Source organism: Zosterops lateralis (assembly GCF_965231275.1).
Source record: "Zosterops lateralis genome assembly, chromosome: 14".
Lineage (NCBI taxonomy): Eukaryota > Metazoa > Chordata > Aves > Passeriformes > Zosteropidae > Zosterops > Zosterops lateralis.
In genome coordinates, this window is record NC_139774.1 from 3,602,564 (window position 1) to 3,617,506 (window position 14,943).

At 40.9% G+C, this 14,943-nt stretch overlaps 1 protein-coding gene across 1 annotated transcript in view; it reads right to left on the minus strand.

Annotated features, from left to right (window-relative positions):
* DOCK2 (dedicator of cytokinesis 2) overlaps window positions 1-14,943 on the minus strand; it is a 146,778-nt gene that overhangs the window by 27,921 nt on the left and 103,914 nt on the right. Inside the window, exons 27-30 of the mRNA XM_083871665.1 lie at window positions 9,352-9,452; window positions 9,202-9,260; window positions 7,341-7,489; window positions 2,015-2,100 (exon numbers count right to left, since the gene is read on the minus strand). Of these exons, the coding sequence (XP_083727791.1) occupies window positions 2,015-2,100; window positions 7,341-7,489; window positions 9,202-9,260; window positions 9,352-9,452 (395 nt within the window). The remainder of the gene's footprint in view (window positions 1-2,014; window positions 2,101-7,340; window positions 7,490-9,201; window positions 9,261-9,351; window positions 9,453-14,943) is intronic.

The window sequence follows — 14,943 nt, forward strand, 5'->3', positions numbered from 1 at the left end:
CCAGGCAGTACAGAAAGGTGAACCAGAGTCCACATAAAGAACTACAAAAAGAACAGGAGAGAAGAATTCCTGTCTCTTGAGGGAAGATTCACAAAGTTGTATTGCTCAGCTTTATACAGTAATCCCAATAAAAAGGACCAAAAAACTTCAGAAGCTTTTTTTACCCCCAGGAGGGAGCAGGAAACCTTTGAATTTTTAAACAGAGCTTGAAAAAAATTAGAAAATTTTAAATAAAAAATATTTGCAATAATGCTGGAGAAAAACAACCGCATAACAAGGGCCACTGCAATGATGGGGGACTGGAAAGCTGCCAAGTGCCATTTCCTGTTGTACCTCTATTAGGAACTAAAAGATGCCAGAACTCATTTTCTGAGCCCAAGGACAAGTGGCATGGCACAACTTGTGTTCATGGAGCTGCACTGATTGTCCTGCATTTCCCCAGGCAGGGCAGCCTTGTCTGCTCTGCCTGCTGAGAACAACCTCTCACTGCCCCACATCCCCCCAGCTCCCCCTGGCACTGCCTAGGACAGGTCACAACCCCTCATGGGCCACACTCACCTTTAGGTCTGGGGACAAATGCAAGGCAGTGCTCAATTAAACTTCTTAAACTTAAGCTGAACCTATTTAGTTTATTGTTATGGACATGGAGAAGTTCCCAGCAACCACCAGTGTGGGCAAATGTTGGTTGCAGAGGTGAGCAGCAACACTGAGTGCTGCTACATATCTGCCTTCAGGTGACATCTGGAACTGTGCAGGCGGGCAGACAGTTGTAGGGGACCAGCTGATGACCAAAAGAATAAATGTGGAGGGAAATTTAACTGGGTCTCCTTCCAGATGGAACAGGGAGTTGGGGACAGAGGCTTGAAATCCCTGCTTTGAGAGGCGTAAATATAGGAAGAATTAAACCAAACTGAGAGAACAGGTCCTATCACAGGCAGGTGACCAGCCTCTGCTTCAACCTTCCACCTACAGGTGCCGTCCAACAAAATCTGGAGATAAGATGAATTGTCATCTTTAGAAATGTGGCAACTTTGAACTTGAGGTCTTCGGCAACTTTGAACTTGAGGTCTTCTAGAAAGTGGGACAGTACCAAGGGGAAAACCCAGTTATGTCAGAGCAAGAAGAGGGCCTTGCAAATGCAGGAGATCAAAAGCTCTGTTCTGTGTTGGATGATACTCCTTGACTGCAGTGCTGAAAGAGGGGGTTTAACTGGATGGTGACACTTTCCAAGAAAAGCGCTGGAATGAAAGAGCAAAGTGCAAACAAGGCAAGCAAATGTTACACAGCTCAGAAAGAGGGAACTTCAAAGGGTCACATACACGAGATCTGAGGGGAGCTTTGCTTTTTGCATAGATAAAGTCTCAGTTTGAATTCTCTCTCAAGCTTTAAGGCAATGTAGTATTTCAAACTAGATGGAGACATTGTAGGAACGTCCAGAAAACATTCCATATGATAAACAAATACTGGGGTTGTTTACCCTAAGGGAAATCCTGAAGGAAACTAGACAGCAACATTCAAATTTGATAAAAGCTGCTGCAAAAAGAAACAGAATAAATGATTCTTTATGTCCCCTGTGTGTGTACCCAAAGCTTTCATGGTTCATCTGATGAGAGATGTGACTTTCCAAAGACTGCTACCCCTACCCAGAAATACAACTCATACAGGGTAGCAGGCTTTGAGGAGGTAAAACATGACATCACAAAGCCTTATTTAAATTCAGACTTGTCTGAATAATCTCTTGGAGTCCAACCTAGATATGTGAAAACACAGGTTAGGTATAACTTTTTCATAATTTAGCTGAAGTACAGAACAATGCAAAGCAACCAGGAAAATAATTTCAATGAGCAAAACTGCAAACCAGGTGTAGTGAAGCATTATGGTATTTCCAATCCCTTCATGAAAAAAGTTGCTAAGATTCTATTTTAGGTAAGGTTACCAACCTGAGGACTGGGAACAATAAGATAGAAACACATCCTGAAGGCATTTGTTCTATTTATTGTCATGCATTACTTACATGGACTCAAACAACTGCATGTAGTGCTCATCCCCTCGTCCTCCTTCCACCTCATGATCCAACTTCAAAATTATTTCATTTTCAAACTAACAAAGAAAGAAAAATCAAAACACTGAGCAGCTATCCACAGGTCAACACACTTCAGCAAGGCATCAAAAATGTACCTTTGTATAATTATGTCCCATATTCCCAAAGGTGAAATGCTGGGCATATTCTGGTCTGGGCTTTTAGCAGGGCTGAAAGCCTGGACACAGATTTTCACAAAGCTTCCCCTGCACTGGGCAGGTGGGACACAAGCTCAGAGTCTGTGGCAGCTACAGACAGTCTTTGTCCTCATGGAAACAACTGCACCCTGCTCAGAAGGCAGGAAAGAGCTGCTTCAGGGTTCTGACAGGTCATTAACACATCAGGAGGAGCATTACTGGAGACCTACACTGAAATAAAGCTCCTTTGCTTTACATAGATCTAATTATTAAAGCCACTGTAAAAATTACAGGATTCATTACTGTGCTAATGCAGCAAGTTTTCACGTTCTTCTTTGATACAAAATTTCACACAATTGTCAGTACATGAATAATTCTGTTTCTCCCTGGAGTGTTCCTGTGTAATTGAGAGCTTTGGCAGGCTGGGATCCAGATCATCCCATCAGAGACCCAGAAGCCTCTCACGGCACAAAGAATTACTGTAGTATTTCAGATATGGGACTTTCAGATAACTGCAACGCAAAATATTTCACCTTATTTCAATATATCCCCATCAAAACATCCAGCTCTGAGCTGAAGCCAAGGCAGGGCTATACAGAGGGAAACAGTCCTTCACCTATTAGAGCCCCAAGCAGGTCACACATCTCTTCTGATGTGTTTTTAGAATTTCCTCAGTTTTAAAGAACATGACATTCTAAATGAAAACATGTTACTAGATGTACTTCCTTCAAGTAGGTCATGATTCAGCCTCTCCACCCAGAAAAGTGATTCATCATTTTTCAAGAACAAAGGCCAAACTTTCTCCTCCTTCCTCCAGTGTCCAGCCCAGATCTATTGGCCACTCTGATCCTGAAATTGCTCTGGAGGCAGAAACTGAAGGAGCTGCTGCTTCTTTCAAGGAGCTTTGAAACAGCATCTTGAGAAGCCAAACTTCTCCACTGCTCACACCAGGAGCAAAACCTGGGCTCAGTGGCAGTGCAGGCACACTCTGCTCTGGAAAGGGGCAGGAGGAAGGAGCCATTTCCACCACTTTGTTACTTGCAATATTAATTCTTCCTCTGTAATTAGAATACAAATGAGAGGCTGCCTGTTGAACAGTACATACTATGCTAACATTAGAGAATAAAGAGCTATCCTTGAAAAATGGCTTAACAGAAAAAAATAAAATTACTCTGTCACATCCTGGCTGAAATAGAAGTCTAAATGGCTCCGAATTAATTTTTATGAGCAAGCAGGATGTGTGTTAGTATTTAATGTGGGTAACACAGGTGCATGGCAGTTCCAGGACAAGGAAATATTGAGCAAAAACATGCAATCCAGCCCTTTTCTGTGGGCTTACTGCAGTAAAACAAATCTGTGAATATAGTGCAGGTCAAGCATCAGTTAAATCCACCTCTTAAATCCTTCCTAGTACTTATTCAGCAGGTAGAGAATTGATTAGTTCTCGAAGAGGCAATAATTTCACATTGCTGGATCTGAACAACAAAACTCTTCCTAAGCATCTTTCCTGCAGTTCCTCAACAAGGTGCAAGAAGAGAAAAAAATCAGTTGCTTGGATCAAAACAAATAAAAAAGTTGGCAGAAATACAGAATAAAGTTTCAATGTTTCCATGCAACAAAATTAAGCTCAGGAAAGTGTCTTTTTCCTCTCACTTAAACAGTGTGTGCCTAATTGTCACTGGCACCAGTTCATCTTTAAACCCACCCGCTGCTCTAACAGATCCAAGGAATCCAGGGATCAAGGAGGCTCAGGCACACCTTGATCCCAAAGCACCAAACACATCCATGTTTTCCACATGGATCTCTCTGCAGCACCAGGCTGGCCAAACTCAGCCTCTGCTGCTGAGATCACACCCCTCTGAAACCCTCCCACACAGCAAGATTTCAATAACTGAGAGAAGAAAATGAGGCTGTGTACAGCAGGTGACTCTCCTGTGCCAGAGGAGCTTGCTGAGGACACCTCAGTCACCCTCTGTCACCTGGGAGGGCTCAGGACAGCAGGACAGTGACACAGAGTCAGTGTCTGTCCTCTGACCACCAGCCTGGAGAGCCAAGCACTCAGCAGCAGCCAGCACTGACTTCTGTCCCACAGCAGTCAGGGAGGAAAGCAAACACAGAAAACTTCCCCAGATGGCTCCAGCAATTGGCAGAACCCACAAGAGATACTGAACTGAAAATACCAAACACAAACAGAATGATTTATTTGAACAAAAATATAAACACAGATGAATTAATCTTTCCTAAGCCAAGTTAAATCTGCAATGTAACTCAAATCCATGTTTATTTAAATGATATTTTTATTTACTCTGCAAAGAGCTAATTTTCCTTGTTTGTATGTTTGTTTTTTAAAGCAAGCATTTTCTAACTCCTGGCCTTAGATCACAGTTAGAACAAGCAGAACAAAGTCCCTTGAAGAAGTGTCTTCCTTTGGGAAGTCTTAATAAAATGCACAACCTGATCTTTCAAGGAAAGGAAAGGTGTGTTATCAGCATTTGGAGGATCGGACTTTTTAAATCCTGTGTGTCCAACACATGAGCAATGAGCTTCTCTTTTTGTTTGAAGGAGAAAGGGATCCATTTACAGGACTGAGTCTATCCACAGACACTGAGGGATGAATAAATTGGCTTTCCAAGATTCCCAGCTCTCTGAGCTCATGATAGGCAGAGCCTGGATAGCTAAAATTAGTAGATATTAATGGCTCCCTCTCTACATCTTCAATTAGAGTTAAAATTATGAGCTTATGTAACACTGCTCTGGGTGAATGGAAATTACATGTGCAGAGTAGAAGACAGGATTGCAAGAAAATGTCTTACTGTGTCCTACACCTACATACAGATTCCAAGCCATTAAATATATTTGTAGAGCAATTCATTCTTGAGACAACCACAGGTGGAGTTTTGTTTTCTCTGGGATTAGACAATTTCCTAGAAATAGCTAAATATCATTAAATAAAATAAAATTCTCGCTTGATAAATTCAAATGCCTTTATATCCTTCCTGCCTGTATGTTGTGTACTTAGAGCAGGACACAGCCCCCAGAACAGAGTCCTGGCCCAGCACAGCACCAGGGCAGGTTAACAGAGACAGGATCCTTGGGAAAGGTTATTAAATCGTGTGGGAGGTACCAGACAGGCTCTGGTTCCTGTGCTGGTACAGCCTCAGCTCGTAAAGATGTTTCTGTCTGTGCTTTTTTTCCCCCCTCTTCTCTCATTAGAGAAGATTAGATTAAAAATAAATTATTTATTTTTAAAGTTTCACAAAATTATGTTTTAAGTGAATGTCATTCTGGGCTCCTGAGTGCCCCAGGCACTCTTGAAATAACATGTTGTCATTCTCAAAATTTTATACTGAAGCTTTAAAAAAACATCCTTTATACTACTAAATGTCAATTTGCAAAGGAAAATTGCCCACTACCAAAACCTGGAGTTCATGTGTTTGTGCCTCCAATAATTATCCATTCATATTACTTATTTGCTCCTTTAAATTAAGGTGGGAACAATTTTAAAACATAAAACTTAATGTGCCTTTCCTTTAAAATATGTATTTTAAAGGACTTAAAGGACTTAAACTTACCAGAATGGCTAAGCTTACAGAGGCAAGTTTTTTTATCTTAATTACCTCATCTGTAGCAAAGGAGAGGATAAACCCCATGATTCTTGATGAGCAAATGATCACAATTCCTAAAGCAGAACATTAGAGTCCAATGAGACTCAGCTGCTCAATTATGAAATAGTTTTTGCACCATCTGATGAAAACTCCCCCTTCTCCTTAAGCTGCAATAAACTCAATGTCCTTGTTCCTTGGCACTGTAAAATACCACCTGAAACTTATTTTTATGGCAGAAGTGATTCAGTGGGCACTGGAGTGCCTGGCCTCTCCCAGGCTCCCAAGCTGCTGCCCCTGTTAATCAGGCAGGATGAGTGATGAGCTCTCAGCATTCCTGGGCTGCACAGATCTCTGTGTCTCTCCCAAGAGTGGAGGTATAAGCCATGAGCAGGAAAACATTTTTAAGAAGGCAAATATAGGCCTATCAGGACACGGAGGGAACAGATGCACAGAAACAAAGTGGTTTTTAATCTTGGCCTTGAACCAAAAGCTTTGCACTGTGGAATACAGACCAAAATGGAAATTCCATCTGCTCGTTTGTTCCACACTTCATTGACACAGAAATGCCCCAAATGACTTAAAGTATTAAACATAGCTGGGTATAAGAGATATTTATATTTACATGTGTCTAAAATGAGGCCTTTTTGTTTGTCATTTTCCCTTAGACAGACTGCTCTGAATTAATTATTTGTGTAACTACAAAGCTGAATATCAATTTCTGATTTACTGCGGGGGGCAGTGTGCAAACACAGAACAAGGTGAGTCCATGCCCAAAGAGTTCGAGGAGCATGGAGATGTCAGGCAGGGATGGATACTGCCCTGCCCAGGCAAACACAGCAAGAACTGGCAGGAAATTTAGATCACAATCTCCAGTGCCCTGTCCCACCATCCCAATTTCTATTCCATCAATCAAAAATATTTCACAGTAGTGACTTAAAAATTCTTTTTCCTTTTCAAAATGACTGCTGAAAACTCTCCAGGAATTTCAGTTCTTCACAGTGATTATTTTTTCTCACAATGAACATTTAGAAAGGTTACAGTTTCCTGATAAATCTGGTAACATATAATTAACTATTCACTGCTACTCCTGTCAGATATTATGTATTAAAACCTGGAAGTTTTGGCTTACCAATACCTATGTCACAAGGAAGGGGGATAAGGAAATATTTAGATTATAGAGGATCCCTAGAGGTCATTTAATTCTATCTCCTACTTAATGAAGGGCTGACTTCAATGTTAGTCTTGCGGCTCAGAACCTTTTCCAGTAAAATCTTGAAAATTTGGATTAAGATCCTGAGGTCTCCCTGGGCCCTTCTTTGCTGTTCCATCTATTTGTTACTGTCAGTAAGTTTTGCCTAAGTCAAACTAAGTCACTCTGGAGATCCTACAGTTGCTGTATCTTTGGTTCTTAATATTTGGGATTTCACTTTGTGCAAGCAGAAAAGCTCACTTGGCAAACATCTACCTACTGAGCACATGACGTTTAAATGCATTTCCACACAGAGCATTTGTAATTACCTTTTTGAATTCTCCTGTCCTCTGATATTCACACAGCATCATGTCAAAGAAAATCGGGATCGTGGCTTTTCGTAGCTCAACCTCTGGAATAAGAGTCATTTCCAGGATGGGCCCAACCATTCCCGGAATAAAGCAAATTTTATTCTGCCCTGAAACAAAACCAAAAATACTTGAATATTTGAGGAGCAAACCAAATATTTCCAGGAAGACATCTAGGAGCTGCAGTCATTGAAAGGAGTGTTTAAGCCATCTGTGTTGGTCAAGTCTTACAACTCAGTCACTTAATTTCCTCTCAGAAGCTGGGGGTATGTGAATGGATTGTGTCTCCTTCTAAGGTGCCAGAATGCAGTGCCAGGAATGAGCAGGAGTGCCAGAGGAGTTGATATTTTCAGTGAAGAATTCAATTTTTCAGTTTTTGACATCTCCTTATAAATATTTAGAGTAGAAAGCAATAAATTACCCTAAGAACCTCCCCAATTCTACCAGCAGGAGAGCAGGACACCACAATGTCACATGGGGTAACTTTTCTATGAAGGAGAAAACCATTACCGGCATTCTGAATAAAATCAGACATTGCAACAATGAATCAAACCAAGCAATGCATCAAAATCAGCAGCAGTAACAGAAACACCATCCACTGAACTCAGCTGCTAAACCCAGAGGAAATTATCTTGCAGCACCAAGGTTACATCAGCTGCGAACAAACACCCCCAAAATTCTGCCAAAAATCTGCAGAACGCCCGGCCAGGTGTCGCTGTTAGGGCAGACACAACATATAGAGTGACACTACAGAACCTCTTCAGAAGGCTCTTCATTATGGCCACATGCTGTCTTTTATACAGTTTTTACAAACCTCGAGGTAAACTTCCAATTGTTTAATAGCTTTCTTGTTAATTATTTTATTGGTTAGTTAAGGGTATTTTACTTGTTCATCAAATCTATCTATTCTTGGATCACTTATATATTTCTTTACTGATTCTCATGGACAATTCCCTTGTTATTAAAGGTGCACTGATTTTTCACCCTCAGAATAGATTGTTGTGTTAAAGGAACCTCTCATTCTCAAAACAGCTTCATATGGGAACTCACAGATTACTTGTTAGCTGCATTTAGGAGAAATGACAGGCCAGGTTTTTACCCTGTTCCTACAGCCAGGTCCTGGGTGTGGCTCCAACGCTGCCCTGACAGATGGGGCAGAGCAGCAAACACAAGGAGCTCTGAGAGTGTCAGTGCTGCCTGAAGCTTGCAAGGAGACAAAAACCTTCTCATCAACAAATGGGAGACTTGTTCCAAACAAAGGAGGGTTCTCAGTCTGATGTTCCTCTCTGATACGTGCCATGGCAACTTTTAATGAAAATGCCACACAATTTTTTTTCCAAGATAAAAGGAATATTCTACCTAAGTTCAGTTAATAAGAAATGATCCCAAAGGAGTGAATGAGAAACTCTCAAAGGAGGAGCAGCAGAACCTGGCTGGATGACAAATGTAAAAATTTTTTGGAATTTTAATCCAAACAGATTCCAAATCCGAGTCTCGTAATCTGTAGAATCATAGGTTCAGGCTGAGCAGTAACCTTCTCAGGGAAAATTCATCCAGGCTCAATCCTGCAAAATAAGGTTCTGAAATCTGATTTCAGTCATGCCTGAAATCTGAGAGGAGGTTGTGAGTTGCATTTAAATACAAACCTGGCAGCAGTCCAACTGTATCTCATGTCGGCTCCAAGCTTAATCACAGGAGTGAAAACATATTTTAAGTTCAAATGGCAGAAATATTTACAAAAGCACTTCATGTCAGATATTTTTCAATGGAACAAACATTATGTGACAGATTCAGTTGCAGTGAAGCTCGGTTTGCTACTCACCAAGTTTGTACCACATGTCACGGATGGCAAAGCCAATTAAACGTCTCATATCTCCATATCTGGGAGGAAAGGAATGTGAAAGGTGTTTTTATCATTACCTTTTGTATAATTTTACTGCAAAATTAAAGATATAAGCTACTTGTTGCTTACTTGTTCTGGATTTTGTTGTATTTTGCATGGGAGAAGTTTTCCAGCTGTAGTGAATCTTGGGTAATAAAAGCCACAGCCAAATGAAAATAGTTGTTCCACAGCTGTAAATTGAATATAAGAAAATTATAATAATTTTGAAGAAAGCAGGAATAATATTAAATGATGCATAATGCAGAATAATTTATGAAGCCAAATGATGCAAGCAATATGAGATTTTTATATTATGCAGAGATGTACATCATTAGTATTATGCAATTAGCAGAAAAGCAAGAAAGATGAATTTTAATAACCACTACTACACATTTGCTCTTAATAACAGAGCAGCTGAATAAATACTGCTAAAAAAAGATTCACATGAGATTCATTAGCCAACAACATTAAACCCTGAACCAAAGCAGGACTGGGGGAACATGTTACTGGTGGATCCTAACAAACTGGAGCCAAAGCACCAATGTAATTACACTGCACTTGAGCACCACTTCAAAAGGCATCTCCTGACTCCTCTTTGGATCCTAATTCAACAACCATTTGTATGAAATTCCAGTGTAATTTGTGAAGAGCCCTCCACATGAAAGAAAGACAAAATACATCCCTAAATAACAGCTGATAGTACTGAGCCTGTATTTGAAGCAGACAAAAACCCTCTGTGCCTACAGTGCACAACCCTCCATTCCTGAAAGCAAACTCTGTTCTATGGACAATCAAACACAAGCACCTTTCACACACTAGAAATGGAAAGGGAAAAGAGAAACTTCCCCAGGAAACACAAATTTAAGGGAGGAAATACAATTTTCTGAAGCTTTTAGGCAGTCAGCAGCTTTAAACACTCAAAAATGCAGCTGTAGCTAAAACCAGTGTTAGGGCTCAGTGAGAGAGAAGAAGGCAATGGGGAATGGATTCAGTGGGGATTGAAAGGATGGAACAAAACATGGGACAGAACTCTTCATTTGTATGATACAATACAAGCCTGGCTTGGGAACCCACACTAAACAAATGTCCCATCAAAACTTAACTGTCCTTTGTAGCCTGGAAAAGTCTGGTGTGCAAATAATGGGGTAAAACAGATTCCAGCACACAAACCCACACCCAGAACCACAGACATTTCCCCTCATAAATACAATTCTCAGACGTCCTCTTGAATTTGTAGATTATATTCCTGCCTTGGAGGCCCAGGCAAGGCTGTGCCCAGCAGAGCTGCTCCTCTCAGAGCCTGGGAGGGCTGTGAGAGTGTCTGTGAGCACAGCTGGCCCTGCTGCACACACTAACCCAATTCTGCAGCCAGCTCAGAGCCCTGCTCAGCAGGGAAAATGTTGTTTATGCCCTAAAAGGCCCATTTTACTCTCTCACCAAATATTTTTAAGAGATTATTTTGAGCAGTGTGGAGCTCCCAGCCCCTTGAGAAGCTGTGTATATTGATGTGCAGGGCACACACACTCTGTGTGTCAATTATAGCAGTGAAATGGAAAATTCCTCAAATTGTTCTAGATTGTGGGGAGAAAAATGAAGGCTTATTCCTAAATGGTCTCTTATTTCATTTAATAGCTCCAAGTTCAGTGCATCTTTATCTGAGACACACCCTACAGACTCAATCTCCTTATTATAAAATTTTCCTTCCATCCTCAGAGTACCCTAAAATGGCTGAAAAAATGGGATCCTTTCCCTTTCAATAGAATATTCTAATTAAGGACTCACAAGATTTTAAGCACCAAAACTAACTTTAAAACTCTATGAGAAAACTAGTCTCCCTCTAAAGTAAAGTAATATGGAAACAGATTTTAAATACGCAAAAATTATTCTCATGCGACACGTTTTGTTTTCTCTTAACCCCACAATAACACTCCAAGGTGTTTCAGACATCTGCCAAATTGGAAAATGTGGAATTAATTTAGCAGGAAATTTCCAGCCATCTCACAGAGAAGAGATTTGAGAGTTATCCTAAAAAGTCATCCAGGAGTAAAGGCTGCAGCCTCCTCCTTCACACACCTCTGAAAGCTGATATTTGCTGGTGGAAGGACCAAATATGAACTTACAACTCTGCAATTTGATAATTTTCAAATGTGCAATATGATATAAATTATCTTACAATAAATTATATAGTTATACATATTATATATATTATAATTATAGATTATAGAAAATAAATTATGTATTATATTAAAATATATAAAATATAACTTTAATATTTCCAGTACAGCTAATTCTAGCTACATTTCCCAATGGTTTCATTCCCTATTAACCTCTGCATTGTTTCTGCAATGTCTGTCACTGTCATACAGAGATTTTTTGCAGTGTGTATTTCTCCCCTGTGTATTTGTAATGCACTGAGGCTTTTGATTCTGGGGTTTCTAAAAGAAGATTTTAACATAAAAAATAAGCTGCATAATTCTGTTTGTGATGTTGAAATACATTTCATTACTGCTGAGTTATCGATGAAGCATAGCTCATACAAGAAGGGGAGGAAAACACAAAAAATAAGCATTTTCTTTCAAATCAGACTGACATTAGATTTTGGACTATGCCTTTTATAATCAAAGTCTGTGGTACAGGTGATTAATTTATGAATTATACTCGCTCTAACAGCACAGATAGAGAATTATAATCCTTTCTAATGCCCTGTAAATGTAGTGCTAATGGAAGGAAGGGAGGGAGGAGCAGGAATCGATAACGCTGCATTTCCACAGCAGCTGCGCCCGGGCACAACAGGATGGGCTGGGTTTGTTCTCTGCCCTGCCCCAAGCCTGTCACACCAGCCCCAAACAAGGGCATTCCAAAAGGATCCTGGAAAAAGCCAGGCCGGGAACCCAGGGGCACCAACCCTGGGGCTGTCACAGGGCTGGTGTGTGCAAACTCCTCCTGTGCCAGAGCACAGCACCAAAAACCAAACCCAGGAGCTCCAAACCAAAGGTGATGGAGCCAGGAGGTGACAAGTGACAGCAGAGTTGATGCTGTTTTACACCACAATGACACAGACTCTGAGCTTCAGAAGGCTGAAAATGATTTTTTTTTTATTTTTGGGATGTGTCTCCTTTTTATACCATTCTACACAGACCAATTTCATCGGTGACACAAAGACAGACCTCTTCAATCACATTGGTCAGACCAGAGGGACATCAAGAAGTCCCTCCTAGGGAAAAGAATGAATAACAGATACAGTTACAAAACACTTCTTTTGTTTAAAGAAAATTTTCTGGAAAAAGAATTTCAAAAAACCAAAACACTCCAGGCACAAAACTGGAGCTACACAGAGTGAAAATGCTCTGTCCTGTGTAGTGATGCAACCCCTCCTTAGTGGGTGTTTCCACATAAGGAAAGGTTTAAGACTCACCCCATGCTGTACTAATAAGCCAAAGGCCCCCAAAAAATGTGATGTTCTTTTCTCAGTAATTGGCCAGGTGTCAAGCAGGAGCACTGGCTGGGCTTTGGAAATGTTCCTCAGAACCTGTAGCTGCTTCTACTGGCAGCAGGCCAGTTTGTCCCTCCTGAAACATTAAGTTTTTATGAAGGTGCACAAAGGAGCTCAAGCACTTTTTAAGGTGACTTAGCAAGGTGTGTGTCAGAGGCTTCTCTGACACCTGTGCTTGGCTTTTTCTTTTGTTTCTGTATCATTTGTTATTTTGTTTTTAATTAAAACCTTTGCTTTACAAAACATTCTTGAAGAGCCATCTTGCAAAATTATTTTAAGCCATTTCTCTGTGGGGGCTGGCCCCTCAGAGGTGGCAAACCTTTGTGGGGTTTGTCACATCTGACCCCAGGCAAGATTCCATCAGTCCGTCCTGGGCAGAGGTGACACCCTGCCATGACATCAGCTGCCAACAGAAACAAAAATGTCCTGGGATAGTCCTGTTTACCACAGATGACATCTTCTTACAGAGCTGTTGAGGATACCATGCATGCATTGCAAAAGTACAGAAAATCACACAGCTTTTGTTACAATTAAACCAAAGACACCAGGGTGACCTTCAGGGAACACTTTTTAAAACATATATTCCACAATTTTTAAGATTTTTTTTGTTTGTTTGTTTGTTAAGCCTCTTCTGAAGAGCCCATCTTAACTCCTGTGCCCTAAATCCAGAATTTACACCTTTGCCTGGTGTAGCTGTTCCGCTGCCCTGCAAAAGCCAAGCTGCAAAGCAACGGTCTGGACATGGTGTCCAATCTTCACATTTGAAATTGGCAAATCCAAACTGATACTTGACACAAAAATCGCAACATTTCAACATCTTTTAAGACTGGATGTTATGCCAACGGCTGAATTTCCCTTGTCTTTACCAGGAGAAGCTGATAATGAACCTTACACCAGCAGCACTCCCCACCTCCAGAGAAAAGGGAACATCAAAGGCAACCCACAACAAATCCTCTTACAACCCTTAACGTGGTCCTGACTGGGGGGCACCAGTGTGTGCTGCCTCAGACAGCTCTGCCATCAACTGAGGGAATCCTTGGGAACATTATTTTAAATATTATTGAGAGCAAAAAACCAAAAAGATGGAAAAGAGAAAAAGAAGTATTTTTGCAATCACACTGATAAGACTTTTTATTGACATGAAATGCAACAAGGAAGTCAAATGAGCAATAAGACATTGATTGGTCTGCAGGGAAAAGTATAACCTCAGACCTGCTTGCCCTTTTTTCTTGTATACCATCACTAGATCTCCTTAAAGCCTCTCCATACGGTCATCCTGAATACAGAGTCTTAATCCAGAGTGCTTTCCACATTTGCAAGCCTTCAGACTTTTCCTTGCAAGCCCTGAACAGGTACCTGGAGTGAGAGCTGCCAGCTCAGCTGCTCCAGCTCCACATGCCAAGGCAAGAGCTGCTAAACTGCTTCAGACAGGTGAACTGCTGAATGCATCCTTCAGAATCCCGGAGTGAGAAAATATTCCCTGCCTTTCTAGATAACCCATTTCAATATTTAACATAACCTCTTTATATCTAACATAAATGCAAGAGAAAATAACTTGCTTCAAACCCAGGGACATGAATAGAATAGAAACTGCTAAATATTGAGGGGTTTTACCTATTCCAATAATTCCTGCTGAAACTCCAGATTTCTGGGCATTAAATCCTCATGTTCCAGTTTATGTTCAGCACTGAAGAATGCACAGTCATGCATTATGCAAGATTCTGTCCCTGTTTGTACTGTAGGCACCATGAATATTGGGAGCTCTCCTTCACTCCTACTTCATGGTTTATTTTTGGTCAATCACTTAATGAAATTTCACTCTCTTCTCTCCTGCAAAATTATTTCCTCTGGAGCTAACAGCTTTGTTTTATCAGCACAACAGTAAATATTCCATAACAGAAGCCTTCCAGGCAGAGCTGGTTTTATTGTGCTAAGTTTTGCTGCTTGCTGACACTGGAGAATCTCTGCAGGACACAACCTCTGAGTGTTGCTGATGTACTCAATCCATCCCTTGTGTATTCTGTGAGCAAACCCAGAAAAAACCCCAAAGCAAGGAAAACCACCCCCTCACCCAGCAGGCACAAAACCTAAGATACCAGATGAGTTTTTTGCCTCCAAGACCAAAGATTCCCAAGCCCACTGTGGCCCTTGGTGCCAGCCCAGTGCAATGACAACCTCAGTGTCAGAGC